At 43.3% G+C, this 17,689-nt stretch overlaps 1 protein-coding gene across 2 annotated transcripts in view; it reads right to left on the bottom strand.

The window, feature by feature from the left end:
* The window catches only part of LOC142759518 (putative cation-transporting ATPase 13A5), a 177,826-nt gene that overhangs the window by 104,688 nt on the left and 55,449 nt on the right, over positions 1–17,689 (bottom strand). For both annotated transcript variants that reach the window (XM_075861765.1, XM_075861766.1), the window contains 4 exons: positions 5,240–5,428; positions 2,367–2,428; positions 287–437; positions 97–171 (listed from right to left, as the gene is read on the bottom strand). In XM_075861765.1, coding sequence (XP_075717880.1) covers positions 97–171; positions 287–437; positions 2,367–2,428; positions 5,240–5,428 — 477 coding nt within the window. The remainder of the gene's footprint in view (positions 1–96; positions 172–286; positions 438–2,366; positions 2,429–5,239; positions 5,429–17,689) is intronic.

Genomic DNA, 17,689 nt, shown 5'->3' with positions numbered 1-17,689 from the left:
TCTGGTTTATGTAAAATTTAGATCTGAAGCTTAGAGCAGCAGTAGTCCAGGTGATTTGAATATTATAAAGAGTGATCACAGAGCCACACAACTTACATTTAGTGTCTGTGATACTGGTGTAACGATGGAATATGAACTAGATTTCCCATTTGCTTTGCATTCTTCAAGTTCCTGAGAAGTTTCAAAATATAAATAAGACAAAGCAAATATGTTAGGCTCATGTGGTTTATGCTGAGTTTCTGTGTTAGGGAATCAATTTTAAGGCCACTCAGTGGTTAAATATTACCCAGCCTGTTCCTTCAAACATCTTCATGTCTAGGGGATCTCCATGTACTTCTCCATTCATTAGAACCAATGAATGACAAGTAGCCATTGCTCCAATAAAAGGACTCCAGGATAAAGTACAGCCAGGTGTAATGGACACTGCCTCCTGGAAACTGATAGACATTGGAGTAATAAGTAATCTATAGCAGAAAATAAATAGTTGCATAGTTGAAAAAAGACACACGTCCATCAAGTCCAACCTATAATCCTATCGTGTTAATCCAGAGGAAGGCAAAACCCCCATGAGGTAGATGCCAATTTCCTCATTAGGGGAAAAAAATTCTTCCCTGACTCCAAATATGGAAATCAGAATAAATCCCTGGTTCAAAGTCCCATCTCCAGAATCTAGTACTCATAACCTGTAATATTATATTTTTCAAGAAAGGCATCAAGGCCCTTCCTGAACTTCTTCAAAGAATCAACCACCACAACATCCTGTGGCAGAGAGTTCCATAGTCTCACTGCTCTCACAGTAAAGAATTCACTTCTGTGATGGTGGTGAAACGTTTTTTCCTCTAGATTTAGAGGATGCCCCCTTGTCATTGTTACAGGCCAAGGTGTAAAAAAAATAATTAGAAACATCTCTGTATTATCCAATTACATATTTGTACATTGTAATTAGATCGTCCTTAAGATGTCTTTTTACTAAATTGAATAGCCCCAAGTTTGATAACATTTCTTGGTACTACAATCCGACCATTCCCTTAATTACCTTGGTCGCCCTTCTTTGCACCCAATCTCGTTCAGCCATGTCCTTCTTATACACAGGTGCCCAGAATTGTACCCAATATTCCATATGTGGTCTAACTAGTGATTTGTATAGAAGCAAAACTATGTTCTTGTCAAGAGCATCTATGCCTCTTTTGATGCATCACATAATTTTATTTACCTCGGCAGCAGCTGCCTGGTACTGGTTTCTAAAGGTAAATGTACTGTCCATCAATATCCCCAAACCTTTTTCAGTAGTAGTTCTACCCAGTATTTTACCATTTAATGCATCATTTCTAAAAATTGTTTCCTCGGCCCAAGTGCATAACCTTATATTTATCCACATTAAACTTAATTTGTCATTTTCTGCCCAAACCACCAGCTTCCCCAAATCCCTCTGTAGAATTACATTATCCTCCTCTGTGTTTATTACTTTACAGAGCTTAGTATCATCTGAAAATACTGAAATTATACTCTGTAAACCCTCTACAATGTCATTTATAAACATATTAAAAAGAAGAGGGCCTAATACTGACCCCTGTGGAACCTCACTGGTAACTGCGACCCACTCTAAGGATGTACTATTAATAACCACCCTCTGTTTTCTATCACTGAGCCAGTTGTTAACCAAATTACACATATTTTCCCCCAGTCCTAGCATTCTCATTTTATATACCAACCTTTTATGCGGCACAGTATCAAACGCCTTTGAAAAGTCTACATACACCACATGCCCAGCCTTACCCAGCACCAGTCTAGAACTTACCTCCTCATAGAAGCTAATCAGATTGGTTTGACAGGACCGATCCCTCATAAACCCATGCTGATGCTGCATTACGGGTTTATTCAGATGAACGAGTGGATGTTAAAAATGACTTGAGTCTATTTGTACCCCCACCTATCGCTAAAACGAAGCAGCAGAAGCACTCGGGTGAGCGCTCAGCCTCTTGGTTTCTGATCGGCTTTCCTTGGAAAGCTGATGTAACGATGTACGGACTCAATTGAAAGTCTATGAGCCGGTATACCGCTACATCGGCTTTCGGAGAAAAGGCGATCAGAAATTAAGCGGCCGAGCGCTCACCCGACTGCTTCTGCCACTTCGTTTTAGCAATCAAAACTTATGACATGTCACTATGACATGACAGAAGTTTTCTGAAAGTTTAGTTAACCTTTAATTGTTCCTTGAAAGTTCATTCTGGAAATACCAATATGATATTGAAATCATATACAAGCTTTTAAACATTTTTAACAAAGAATTAAAAAATGTGTATAGTGACCTCCAATTGTCCTCAACTATTTTACATTGTATTTTCCAGAAATAGAAACAAACCTACCTGTTCTCTTTGGAAGGAACAATGCCCCACAAATCTAAGCTGTCTTCTGTTAATGTACCTGTCTGGGTAAAAATAAACCAGTCTGTACTTTCAATCAAAAATATATTTTTTTATCATTAACGATTTCCATATATAAAAAACATATAATTTTAATTATTTAAGACTGACAGCCAGTGGCGTAGCTATAGGGGTCGCAGCGGTCGCAGTTGCAACCGGGCCCGTAAGCCAGGGGGGCCCGTAGGCCCCCCTCGCCACACTAACGCTGACTGCAGGGCCGGGCAGCCTATCTGGCAAATGCCAGATGCCGGTGTATGTAGTGGGCTGCTGCTGCCCGCCCACCTCTTTATCCCCAGCGGCGGGCCCTGCCCTGTAGTCTGACACATTTCCCCTCCCTGAGCAGCGCACAGCCCACTTGCTAGACGCTATGCTACGCAGCCTGCTGCAGTCCAGCCAATTAGTGTGGGTCATACTGATTGGCTGGGCTGCACTAGGCTGTGTACTACAGCGGCCAGCATGTAGACTGTGCACTGCATAGGGGGGAATTGTCGTGGTCCTAGCAGCAGGAGGTGCCTCATGAGTCCGTCGACTGACCTTTTCCACTTCCACTTCCACTCCCCCTCCCCCGGCCCCATCATATTACATCTTGTACCTGCTCTGCATAAGTAGGTATGTCCAGCCACCCGCCCACATTCATCCTCGGGGGACAGAGTGCCGGCGGCATCACGGCTCACAGAGCTGAGCAGAGACATAGTCAGACTCAAAGGTAAGAGCCAGGCAGCACTGCAGCAGCTTATAAGAAAAAAGTGTGTCCCCAGTACTTTGCAAAGAAACTACTGTCTGTTATGCCCTTCCCCTGCATGGGGAACTATAACTCTAATCCGATCATGTGTGATACTGTCTGCTGGGCCTTATATCTAATCCAATCATGTGTGATACTGTGCTGAGCTACTGTATCTAATCCTATCATGTGTGATACTGTCTGCTGAGCTACTGTATCTAATCCTATCATGTGTAATACTGTCTGCTGAGCCAATGTATCTAATCCTATCATGTGTGATACTGTCTTCTGAGCCACTGTATCTAATCCTATCATGTGTGATACTGTCTGCTGAGCCACTGTATCTAATCCTTTCATGTGTGATACTGTCTGCTGAGCTACTGTATCTAATCCTATCATGTGTGATACTGTCTGCTGAGCTACTGTATCTAATCCTATCATGTGTGATACTGTCTGCTGAGCCGTGTATCTGATACTGTCTGCTCAGCCACTGTATCTAATCCTATCATGTGTGATACTGTCTACTGGGCCTTATATCTAATCCTATCATGTGTGATACTGTCTGCTCAGCCACTGTATCTAATCCTATCATGTGTGATACTGTCTGCTGAGCCAATGTATCTAATCCTATCCATAGTTTATAGGGTCGTAGTGCTATAGATATGCTATACTGTCTCCTATACACACATTTTTTTTGGGGGGGGACGGACACATATGTATTGGGGCTATTTCCCCTGACATTTTAAGCCCTTAGTGATGGCCCGGCTGCTAGTGCTGCATTGATAGGTCACTTAGGTGACCCAGCGATGCAGCTGAAGGTTGCGGACCGTCGGCCATGAGAAGTTTGCGGGGGGGGGGGGGGCCCAATAAGAACTTTTGCATCAGGGCCCATGAGCCTTTAGCTACGCCCCTGCTGACAGCTAAACATTTTTCATAATATTCTGCAGAAACAGTTTGACACCTAACAGTAGTTTTATCCTTTTATCATTTCTTTATCTAAGTCCACTTTCACATGACAGTATTTTGGTCAGTATTTTACCTCAGTATTTGTAAGCCAAAACCAGGAGTGGATGCAAAAGATGTACAAATATTTCCATTATCTCTGTGTAGGTTCCACTCCTGGTTTTGACTTAGGCTAAGTTCACACTAGTGTTAGTATACGTTTACCTCTCCTCCATCAGAGGAAGAGAGGATCGAAAGATTAAACGAAAAGCAACGGTTACATTAGAATTACCATTTATTTCAATGCTAATTCTTTTATTTCAGTTGCTTTCCATTTGTCTCTGTTCGCTAGGTTTTCGTTTTTTGAACGGAAACAAAAGTGCAGTCTGCAAAACTTTTGTTTGCGTTCAAAAAAATGGAAACCTAGCGAACAGAGACAAACGGAAAACAACTGAACCATAAGAATTACCATAGAAATCAATGGCAATTCTAACAGAACCATTGCTTTCCATTTAATCTTTCTATCCTCCCTTCTTCTGACGAAAGAGAGGTAAACGTATACTAACACTAGTGTGAAAGAAGCCTTACAAATACTGACCAAAATACTGGCATGTGAAAGTGGCATAACTTTTATGTTTTTTGTTTCTAGAATGCTATTAAATTATACAAACTGTAGATGCCTATTGTTAAATGGGTTGTCTCTCGAAGACAACCACTTTTCAAATGTAAACTGGCCAGATGATCACAGCGTGACAAACAATCGTCAGGAGAAAAGAGAAATCACATCTGACTATACATTTCCCCTGCAGAGACCTAATGTGTAATGGCAAACCATGGAATTTATGGATGGGCCATATTCACTAGGCCAGGAGCTGTTTTTACAGAGCGGTTCTTCATTCTCCCTCATAGAGGGTTCCCAGAACAGGGGATCCTGCTTCTATGACTTCCGTATTCTCTAATAGGGCATATGAACAGGCTTTGCCTTTATACAACAATCCCTTTAAATATCAACAATTTGAAACAATTTGTAAGGGTGTAGAAAGCAAAGAACTAAACGGTTAAAAAAAGTGTTATTAAAATTTGGATTACTATATTGGATTACTATATTTGTAACGAATAATTTTCACTCAGCTATTGTAAATGAACCACATACTTTATCGAAGCAGACAAGGTTCAACTGTCCACACAAAACAATCCGTTGAGGACTGATGCAAAATATCCCTTGCTTCTTTAAACGAGTTTCAGAGTAAAGGGTGCAGATGGTCAAAGCTGGGGGCAAAGAGACAGGAACTGCAACAGTGGCCATAATAAGAGCCATGATTACTAAATCCTTTGTTGTAGCCTGTAAAGAGAAGGTAAAAGAAAAATAACTAAAAATACATAATATCATTAGGCAAAACTAAGTTAGTGTCAATAGTGCTGTGCTATTGTCTTCGGTAAAATCAAGGACACCCTGACGGAACCTATTAGGGTATGTTCACACGCAGAGTCAAATACGTCTCAAAAGATGGAGCTGTTTTCAAGAGAAAACAGCTCCTGATTTTCAGACGTTTTTTGTGACACTCGCGATTTTCGTGGCGTTTTTCGCTGCTATTTTTATGGCCGTTTTTGGAGCTTTTTTCAATAGAGTCTATGAAAAATGGCTCCAAAAACGTCCCAAGAAGTGTCCTGCACTTTTTAGCGGCCATTTTTTTACACGTAAAAAAACGCAGTGAAAAACGCTCCGTCGGAACAGAACGCCGTTTTCCCATTGAAATCAATTGGCAGATGTTTGGAGGCGTTCTGCTTCCAATTTTTCGGCCGTTTTTCGGGCGTTTACGGCTCGAAAAACGGTCGAAAATAGGCCGTGTGAACCTACCCTTAAAGTCAATGGGTTCCGGCGGCCGCCAACAGAACTGTTGCTTCCGTTATTCCCTGGTTCTGCTCCTCTGACAGAGCAGAACAATGGAATAACACAATGCAGGTGTGAACATAGCCTAAACTATAATTTAGATACTCTTTGAATCATAGAAGTAGCAACAGCAATTTACAATAATAAAAGATGAGAAAAACAATACTTTTTACTACACTAACAGCTATTGTGTTTTGGGCTTCTATGACAGATAATTTTAATGGATCTCTTTTCAGAAGATCATTGAAAAAGGATTGGATGAAACTAATCTGCAGGACAATGGAGCATAAACTGATACCTTTATTGGCTAACTGGGCAGAATAAAGACAATCAGTTACATCCTCCAAATAGGCTGTCAGAACATGAGAATAACATTTTTCTTTACTATACCATTACAATTTTGCTCTGGTACCACACTGCCACCTGCCACTGTCCCCACCCCCATTCAAATATTTTATTTATCAGGGCTTAAATAACAATTGCGTGCCCCTAAGCAACTTCTATAAAACAAACAAATAACCTCTGGTCATAAGAAAAAAACAAAAACAGGTTTCAATATGTTACATTTGTAAGCCAACATTTAGAAACTAGTTCGGAAAAAATAAGTACATTCTTCCTTAGGAGATTATCTTGGCAGATATGACGGTCTCCCCCAACACAGCTAGTCAACGAACGTGGAAAGAAGTTTAAACATACCTTTGATGCTGATCTTAGTCCTTGCATAACTGGTAAAAAGTAGTTTTAATTACCTATGCGACATATGCAAATGTACTGGCAAGTCTCCATTGAAGCGAAAAGTGTCCTGCATTCTGTGCTGTAAACATTCCCCAACACCTTCGCTGTTGATTAACGACTCTACTGGTCCTCAGCATAACGCATGACGTTGAGAACTAGTAGAGCGGTCAATTAACAGTGCAGGGGAGGAGTTGGGGAGAGTTTTCAGCATAGACTGCAGGATTCTTCCCGATTTGGCAGACACTTGCCAGCTCATTTGCATATGGACCTTGGGTGATAAAAACTACTTTTTAACAGTTATGCAAGGACTAAGATTGACATCATAGGTATGTTTACACTGCTTTCCACGTTAGCTAACTAGCAGTGTTAGTGGTAGGAGGGTCAAAACTGCTGACAGTCTCCCTTTAAGAGAGTAATTAGCAGACAAGTGTTACTAATTAAATGTACATGGTTGATCATCAAGGAGTGTGAATCTCTATAAAAGCAAAACTTAGTAGTTTGGTGTTTTGGAGCACTCAGATGTGGACATCAGCCAATTGTTGCTGCTTATCAATATGGAAAGTGGTGTTTAGTAAAGGACATTTTACACGAGCCAATTATTGGGAAACGCTTGTTCATCTGCTGATCGTATAGTTTTAAATATAATATTATCGTTGTTGGCAGCACATCTCCCTATGTAAACAGAGAGAAGTGCTGTCGACAAGATAGAAATGTATGGGGGCGAGCAATCGTAGTAACGGCCGCTCGTCCACATACTAGCTCCGTGTTAAAAGAGTAAACGAGCGCTGATCAACGAGCTGTCTTTGATCAGCGTTCGTTGCAGCGGCCAAAATTGGGTGGTGTAAAAAGACCTTAAGTCCATCATCATACAACTTGAAACTCACTATTCTACAATGAGAAGGACTGTTTATAAATGTAGAGCCTTCAAGACGGTCGCCAGTGATGCACGATCATTCCCTTTATTGCTTAGAGATATGAATAATAAACAAAGAGCTACATTATGTGACCTACAGACCTGTGTAAGCACAATTAGGCCATGTTCACAAATTGCGGATTCTGTCAGGTTTTTGGCGAGGATTCCATTTATGCCTCATTCACAGGCTCTTGAAAAAATCTGTACAGTATAATGACCATGACACAGATTTTTTTAATCTACAGAATGTTTATTATTTAAGTAGTTTCCACACTGAATAGGCTTGGATTAGGTCCATTAAATTTTGTGACAGGGGTGCAATTGCACGGGGGCCCATTGTCACCATAAAAGCAGATTCCTACTGTCTACTTAAAGAGGTTCTGTCACCAGATTTTGCAACCCCTATCTGCTATTGCAGCAGATAGGCGCTGCAATGTAGATTACAGTAACGTTTTTATTTTTAAAAAACGAGCATTTTTGGCCAAGTTATGACCATTTTTGTATTTATGCAAATGAGGCTTGCAAAAGTACAACTGGGCGTGTTGAAAAGTAAAAGTACAACTGGGCGTGTATTATGTGCGTACATCGGGGCGTGTTTACTACTTTTACTAGCTGGGCGTTGTGTATAGAAGTATCATCCACTTCTCTTCACAACGCCCAGCTTCTGGCAGTGCAGATCTGTGACGTCACTCACAGGTCCTGCATCGTGTCGGCCACATCGGCACCAGAGGCTACAGTTGATTCTGCAGCAGCATCAGCGTTTGCAGGTAAGTTGCTACATCGACTTACCTGCAAACGTGGATGCTGCTGCAGAATCAACTGTAGCCTCTGGTGCCGATGTGGCCGACACGATGCAGGACCTGTGAGTGACGTCACAGATCTGCACTGCCAGAAGCTGGGCGTTCTGAAGAGAAGTGGATGATACTTCTCATCAGAACGCCCAGCTAGTAAAAGTAGTAAACACGCCCCGATGTACACACATAATACACGCCCAGTTGTACTTTTACTTTTCAACACGCCCAGTTGTACTTTTGCAAGCCTCATTTGCATAAATACAAAAATGGTCATAACTTGGCCAAAAATGCTCGTTTTTTAAAAATAAAAACGTTACTGTAATCTACATTGCAGCGCCGATCTGCTGCAATAGCAGATAGGGGTTGCAAAATCTGGTGACAGAGCCTCTTTAACTTCAATAAACCCCTTCCTGCTTTGGCCACTTTTGACCTTCCAGACAGAGCCTCATTTTTCAAATCTGACATGTTTCAGTTTATGTGGTAATAACTTCGGAATGCTTTTACCTATCCAAGCGATTCTGAGACTGTTTTCTCGTGACACATTGGACTTTAAGTTAGTGGTTAAATTTGGTCGATACATTCAGTATTTAATTGTGAAAAACACCACAATTTTGTGAAAAATTGCAAAAATTAGCATTTTTCTAAATTTAAATGTATCTGCTTGGAAGACAGATAGTTATAGCACGCAAAATTGTTGCTAATTACCATCCCCCATATGCAGGGCCGCCATCAGGGGGGTATTACGGGTACTTCTGTAAGGGGCCCGGCCAGTGGTACGCGGCATGAGGGGGCCCGTGTCGCCCGCCGGCACGGGCCCCCACCATGTCTGGAGGCTCCGCTAGCAGCCGCTATGGCTGCTACAGCGGGACGCCACTGAACACTACGGCAGAGCAGTGAGGTATCTCCCCGCTCTGCCATTAAACAAAAGACATGTATCCCCTATCCACAGGATAGGGGATACATGTGTGATCGCTGGCAGCGATAGGGAGAACGGGGGACTGAAAGTCTCCTGAAGTTCTCCATCACAAACCTCGGACTTCCGGGGTCTGTGTCGGCAGCTCCGTAGAAATGAATGGAGCGCTGCTCGCGCTTGTGCGCATGCGTGACCCGCGCTCCTTTCATTTTTATTGAGCTGCGCAGACGCCGGAAGTCCGAGGTTAGTCATGGAGAACTTCAGGGGACCTTCGGTACCCCGTTCTCCCTATTGCTGCCAGCGATCACACATGTGTTTTGGGCTTCTATGACAGATAATTTTAATGGATCTCTTTTCAGAAGATCATTGAAAAAGGATTGGATGAAACTAATCTGCAGGACAATGGAGCATAAACTGATACCTTTATTGGCTAACTGGGCAGAATAAAGACAATCAGTTACATCCTCCAAATAGGCTGTCAGAACATGAGAATAACATTTTTCTTTACTATACCATTACAATTTTGCTCTGGTACCACACTGCCACCTGCCACTGTCCCCACCCCCATTCAAATATTTTATTTATCAGGGCTTAAATAACAATTGCGTGCCCCTAAGCAACTTCTATAAAACAAACAAATAACCTCTGGTCATAAGAAAAAAACAAAAACAGGTTTCAATATGTTACATTTGTAAGCCAACATTTAGAAACTAGTTCGGAAAAAATAAGTACATTCTTCCTTAGGAGATTATCTTGGCAGATATGACGGTCTCCCCCAACACAGCTAGTCAACGAACGTGGAAAGAAGTTTAAACATACCTATGTTGCTGATCTTAGTCCTTGCATAACTGGTAAAAAGTAGTTTTAATTACCTATGCGACATATGCAAATGTACTGGCAAGTCTCCATTGAAGCGAAAAGTGTCCTGCATTCTGTGCTGTAAACATTCCCCAACACCTTCGCTGTTGATTAACGACTCTACTGGTCCTCAGCATAACGCATGACGTTGAGAACTAGTAGAGCGGTCAATTAACAGTGCAGGGGAGGAGTTGGGGAGAGTTTTCAGCATAGACTGCAGGATTCTTCCCGATTTGGCAGACACTTGCCAGCTCATTTGCATATGGACCTTGGGTGATAAAAACTACTTTTTAACAGTTATGCAAGGACTAAGATTGACATCATAGGTATGTTTACACTGCTTTCCACGTTAGCTAACTAGCAGTGTTAGTGGTAGGAGGGTCAAAACTGCTGACAGTCTCCCTTTAAGAGAGTAATTAGCAGACAAGTGTTACTAATTAAATGTACATGGTTGATCATCAAGGAGTGTGAATCTCTATAAAAGCAAAACTTAGTAGTTTGGTGTTTTGGAGCACTCAGATGTGGACATCAGCCAATTGTTGCTGCTTATCAATATGGAAAGTGGTGTTTAGTAAAGGACATTTTACACGAGCCAATTATTGGGAAACGCTTGTTCATCTGCTGATCGTATAGTTTTAAATATAATATTATCGTTGTTGGCAGCACATCTCCCTATGTAAACAGAGAGAAGTGCTGTCGACAAGATAGAAATGTATGGGGGCGAGCAATCGTAGTAACGGCCGCTCGTCCACATACTAGCTCCGTGTTAAAAGAGTAAACGAGCGCTGATCAACGAGCTGTCTTTGATCAGCGTTCGTTGCAGCGGCCAAAATTGGGTGGTGTAAAAAGACCTTAAGTCCATCATCATACAACTTGAAACTCACTATTCTACAATGAGAAGGACTGTTTATAAATGTAGAGCCTTCAAGACGGTCGCCAGTGATGCACGATCATTCCCTTTATTGCTTAGAGATATGAATAATAAACAAAGAGCTACATTATGTGACCTACAGACCTGTGTAAGCACAATTAGGCCATGTTCACAAATTGCGGATTCTGTCAGGTTTTTGGCGAGGATTCCATTTATGCCTCATTCACAGGCTCTTGAAAAAATCTGTACAGTATAATGACCATGACACAGATTTTTTTAATCTACAGAATGTTTATTATTTAAGTAGTTTCCACACTGAATAGGCTTGGATTAGGTCCATTAAATTTTGTGACAGGGGTGCAATTGCACGGGGGCCCATTGTCACCATAAAAGCAGATTCCTACTGTCTACTTAAAGAGGTTCTGTCACCAGATATTGCAACCCCTATCTGCTATTGCAGCAGATAGGCGCTGCAATGTAGATTACAGTAACGTTTTTATTTTTAAAAAACAAGCATTTTTGGCCAAGTTATGACCATTTTTGTATTTATGCAAATGAGGCTTGCAAAAGTACAACTGGGCGTGTTGAAAAGTAAAAGTACAACTGGGCGTGTATTATGTGCGTACATCGGGGCGTGTTTACTACTTTTACTAGCTGGGCGTTGTGTATAGAAGTATCATCCACTTCTCTTCACAACGCCCAGCTTCTGGCAGTGCAGATCTGTGACGTCACTCACAGGTCCTGCATCGTGTCGGCCACATCGGCACCAGAGGCTACAGTTGATTCTGCAGCAGCATCAGCGTTTGCAGGTAAGTTGCTACATCGACTTACCTGCAAACGTGGATGCTGCTGCAGAATCAACTGTAGCCTCTGGTGCCGATGTGGCCGACACGATGCAGGACCTGTGAGTGACGTCACAGATCTGCACTGCCAGAAGCTGGGCGTTCTGAAGAGAAGTGGATGATACTTCTCATCAGAACGCCCAGCTAGTAAAAGTAGTAAACACGCCCCGATGTACACACATAATACACGCCCAGTTGTACTTTTACTTTTCAACACGCCCAGTTGTACTTTTGCAAGCCTCATTTGCATAAATACAAAAATGGTCATAACTTGGCCAAAAATGCTCGTTTTTTAAAAATAAAAACGTTACTGTAATCTACATTGCAGCGCCGATCTGCTGCAATAGCAGATAGGGGTTGCAAAATCTGGTGACAGAGCCTCTTTAACTTCAATAAACCCCTTCCTGCTTTGGCCACTTTTGACCTTCCAGACAGAGCCTCATTTTTCAAATCTGACATGTTTCAGTTTATGTGGTAATAACTTCGGAATGCTTTTACCTATCCAAGCGATTCTGAGACTGTTTTCTCGTGACACATTGGACTTTAAGTTAGTGGTTAAATTTGGTCGATACATTCAGTATTTAATTGTGAAAAACACCACAATTTTGTGAAAAATTGCAAAAATTAGCATTTTTCTAAATTTAAATGTATCTGCTTGGAAGACAGATAGTTATAGCACGCAAAATTGTTGCTAATTACCATCCCCCATATGCAGGGCCGCCATCAGGGGGGTATTACGGGTACTTCTGTAAGGGGCCCGGCCAGTGGTACGCGGCATGAGGGGGCCCGTGTCGCCCGCCGGCACGGGCCCCCACCATGTCTGGAGGCTCCGCTAGCAGCCGCTATGGCTGCTACAGCGGGACGCCACTGAACACTACGGCAGAGCAGTGAGGTATCTCCCCGCTCTGCCATTAAACAAAAGACATGTATCCCCTATCCACAGGATAGGGGATACATGTGTGATCGCTGGCAGCGATAGGGAGAACGGGGGACTGAAAGTCTCCTGAAGTTCTCCATCACAAACCTCGGACTTCCGGGGTCTGTGTCGGCAGCTCCGTAGAAATGAATGGAGCGCTGCTCGCGCTTGTGCGCATGCGTGACCCGCGCTCCTTTCATTTTTATTGAGCTGCGCAGACGCCGGAAGTCCGAGGTTAGTCATGGAGAACTTCAGGGGACCTTCGGTACCCCGTTCTCCCTATTGCTGCCAGCGATCACACATGTGTTTTGGGCTTCTATGACAGATAATTTTAATGGATCTCTTTTCAGAAGATCATTGAAAAAGGATTGGATGAAACTAATCTGCAGGACAATGGAGCATAAACTGATACCTTTATTGGCTAACTGGGCAGAATAAAGACAATCAGTTACATCCTCCAAATAGGCTGTCAGAACATGAGAATAACATTTTTCTTTACTATACCATTACAATTTTGCTCTGGTACCACACTGCCACCTGCCACTGTCCCCACCCCCATTCAAATATTTTATTTATCAGGGCTTAAATAACAATTGCGTGCCCCTAAGCAACTTCTATAAAACAAACAAATAACCTCTGGTCATAAGAAAAAAACAAAAACAGGTTTCAATATGTTACATTTGTAAGCCAACATTTAGAAACTAGTTCGGAAAAAATAAGTACATTCTTCCTTAGGAGATTATCTTGGCAGATATGACGGTCTCCCCCAACACAGCTAGTCAACGAACGTGGAAAGAAGTTTAAACATACCTATGTTGCTGATCTTAGTCCTTGCATAACTGGTAAAAAGTAGTTTTAATTACCTATGCGACATATGCAAATGTACTGGCAAGTCTCCATTGAAGCGAAAAGTGTCCTGCATTCTGTGCTGTAAACATTCCCCAACACCTTCGCTGTTGATTAACGACTCTACTGGTCCTCAGCATAACGCATGACGTTGAGAACTAGTAGAGCGGTCAATTAACAGTGCAGGGGAGGAGTTGGGGAGAGTTTTCAGCATAGACTGCAGGATTCTTCCCGATTTGGCAGACACTTGCCAGCTCATTTGCATATGGACCTTGGGTGATAAAAACTACTTTTTAACAGTTATGCAAGGACTAAGATTGACATCATAGGTATGTTTACACTGCTTTCCACGTTAGCTAACTAGCAGTGTTAGTGGTAGGAGGGTCAAAACTGCTGACAGTCTCCCTTTAAGAGAGTAATTAGCAGACAAGTGTTACTAATTAAATGTACATGGTTGATCATCAAGGAGTGTGAATCTCTATAAAAGCAAAACTTAGTAGTTTGGTGTTTTGGAGCACTCAGATGTGGACATCAGCCAATTGTTGCTGCTTATCAATATGGAAAGTGGTGTTTAGTAAAGGACATTTTACACGAGCCAATTATTGGGAAACGCTTGTTCATCTGCTGATCGTATAGTTTTAAATATAATATTATCGTTGTTGGCAGCACATCTCCCTATGTAAACAGAGAGAAGTGCTGTCGACAAGATAGAAATGTATGGGGGCGAGCAATCGTAGTAACGGCCGCTCGTCCACATACTAGCTCCGTGTTAAAAGAGTAAACGAGCGCTGATCAACGAGCTGTCTTTGATCAGCGTTCGTTGCAGCGGCCAAAATTGGGTGGTGTAAAAAGACCTTAAGTCCATCATCATACAACTTGAAACTCACTATTCTACAATGAGAAGGACTGTTTATAAATGTAGAGCCTTCAAGACGGTCGCCAGTGATGCACGATCATTCCCTTTATTGCTTAGAGATATGAATAATAAACAAAGAGCTACATTATGTGACCTACAGACCTGTGTAAGCACAATTAGGCCATGTTCACAAATTGCGGATTCTGTCAGGTTTTTGGCGAGGATTCCATTTATGCCTCATTCACAGGCTCTTGAAAAAATCTGTACAGTATAATGACCATGACACAGATTTTTTTAATCTACAGAATGTTTATTATTTAAGTAGTTTCCACACTGAATAGGCTTGGATTAGGTCCATTAAATTTTGTGACAGGGGTGCAATTGCACGGGGGCCCATTGTCACCATAAAAGCAGATTCCTACTGTCTACTTAAAGAGGTTCTGTCACCAGATATTGCAACCCCTATCTGCTATTGCAGCAGATAGGCGCTGCAATGTAGATTACAGTAACGTTTTTATTTTTAAAAAACAAGCATTTTTGGCCAAGTTATGACCATTTTTGTATTTATGCAAATGAGGCTTGCAAAAGTACAACTGGGCGTGTTGAAAAGTAAAAGTACAACTGGGCGTGTATTATGTGCGTACATCGGGGCGTGTTTACTACTTTTACTAGCTGGGCGTTGTGTATAGAAGTATCATCCACTTCTCTTCACAACGCCCAGCTTCTGGCAGTGCAGATCTGTGACGTCACTCACAGGTCCTGCATCGTGTCGGCCACATCGGCACCAGAGGCTACAGTTGATTCTGCAGCAGCATCAGCGTTTGCAGGTAAGTTGCTACATCGACTTACCTGCAAACGTGGATGCTGCTGCAGAATCAACTGTAGCCTCTGGTGCCGATGTGGCCGACACGATGCAGGACCTGTGAGTGACGTCACAGATCTGCACTGCCAGAAGCTGGGCGTTCTGAAGAGAAGTGGATGATACTTCTCATCAGAACGCCCAGCTAGTAAAAGTAGTAAACACGCCCCGATGTACACACATAATACACGCCCAGTTGTACTTTTACTTTTCAACACGCCCAGTTGTACTTTTGCAAGCCTCATTTGCATAAATACAAAAATGGTCATAACTTGGCCAAAAATGCTCGTTTTTTAAAAATAAAAACGTTACTGTAATCTACATTGCAGCGCCGATCTGCTGCAATAGCAGATAGGGGTTGCAAAATCTGGTGACAGAGCCTCTTTAACTTCAATAAACCCCTTCCTGCTTTGGCCACTTTTGACCTTCCAGACAGAGCCTCATTTTTCAAATCTGACATGTTTCAGTTTATGTGGTAATAACTTCGGAATGCTTTTACCTATCCAAGCGATTCTGAGACTGTTTTCTCGTGACACATTGGACTTTAAGTTAGTGGTTAAATTTGGTCGATACATTCAGTATTTAATTGTGAAAAACACCACAATTTTGTGAAAAATTGCAAAAATTAGCATTTTTCTAAATTTAAATGTATCTGCTTGGAAGACAGATAGTTATAGCACGCAAAATTGTTGCTAATTACCATCCCCCATATGCAGGGCCGCCATCAGGGGGGTATTACGGGTACTTCTGTAAGGGGCCCGGCCAGTGGTACGCGGCATGAGGGGGCCCGTGTCGCCCGCCGGCACGGGCCCCCACCATGTCTGGAGGCTCCGCTAGCAGCCGCTATGGCTGCTACAGCGGGACGCCACTGAACACTACGGCAGAGCAGTGAGGTATCTCCCCGCTCTGCCATTAAACAAAAGACATGTATCCCCTATCCACAGGATAGGGGATACATGTGTGATCGCTGGCAGCGATAGGGAGAACGGGGGACTGAAAGTCTCCTGAAGTTCTCCATCACAAACCTCGGACTTCCGGGGTCTGTGTCGGCAGCTCCGTAGAAATGAATGGAGCGCTGCTCGCGCTTGTGCGCATGCGTGACCCGCGCTCCTTTCATTTTTATTGAGCTGCGCAGACGCCGGAAGTCCGAGGTTAGTCATGGAGAACTTCAGGGGACCTTCGGTACCCCGTTCTCCCTATTGCTGCCAGCGATCACACATGTATCCCCTATCCTGTGGATAGGGGATACATGTCTTTTGTAGGACACACTGTAGGTCAGATTTTTTTGGGGGGGGTTGGGGCTGCATGGCGTTACCTACAGGGGGGCTGCATAGCGTTACCTACAGGGGGGGCTGTATGGCGTTACTTACAGGGGGGCTGTATGGCGTTACCTACAGGGGGTGCTGTATAGCGTTACCTACAGGGGGGGCTGTATAGCGTTACCTACAGGGGGGCTGTATGGCGTTACCTACAGGGGGGGCTGTATGGTGTTAGCGCCATACAGCCCCCTCTGTAGATAACGCCATACAGAGTCCCCTCTGTAGATAACGCCATACAGCCCCCCTTGTAGGTAACGCCATACAGCCCCCCCTGTAGATAACGCTATACAGCACCCCCTGTAGGTAACGCTATACAGCCCCCCTGTAGGTAACGCTATACAGCCCCCCTGTTGGTAACGCTATACAGCCCCCCCTGTAGGTAACGCTCTACAGCCCACCCTGTAGGTGACACTATACAGCCCCCCCTGTAGGTAACGCTATACAGACCCCCCTGTGGGTAACGGTATACAGCCCCCCCTGTGGGTAACGCGATACAGCCCCCCTGTAGATAATGCCATGCACCCACCGTAGAGAACGCCATACAGAACCCCCCTGTAGATAACGCCATACAGCCCCCCCTGTAGAGAATTCTATACAGCCCCCTCTGTAGAGAACTCCATACAGCCCCCTCTGTAGAGAACTCCATACAGCCCCCCTTGTAGAGAACGCCATATAGCCCCCTCTGTAGATAACGCCATACAGCCCCCACTGTAGAGAACGCCATACAGACCCCCTTGTAGGGAACGCCATACAGAGCCCCTTGTAGAGAACGCCATACAGACGCCCTTGTAGAGAACGCCATACAGACCCCCTGTAGATAACGCCATACAGCCCCCTTTGTAGATATCTACAGAGGGGGCTGTATGGCGTTATCTACAGAGGGGGCTGTATGGCGTTCTCTACAAGGGGGGCTGTATGGCGTTAAAGTTGTATATAAGAAAGTTTGTTACAATGCATCAGTCAATCATCTGTAAGCTAAACGCAGCAACA

Source organism: Rhinoderma darwinii, chromosome 4 (assembly GCF_050947455.1).
Source record: "Rhinoderma darwinii isolate aRhiDar2 chromosome 4, aRhiDar2.hap1, whole genome shotgun sequence".
NCBI classification, from domain to species: Eukaryota; Metazoa; Chordata; class Amphibia; order Anura; family Rhinodermatidae; genus Rhinoderma; species Rhinoderma darwinii.
Note: the sequence above shows the minus strand (reverse complement) of the source record. Positions and strands in the feature narration are given on the sequence as shown.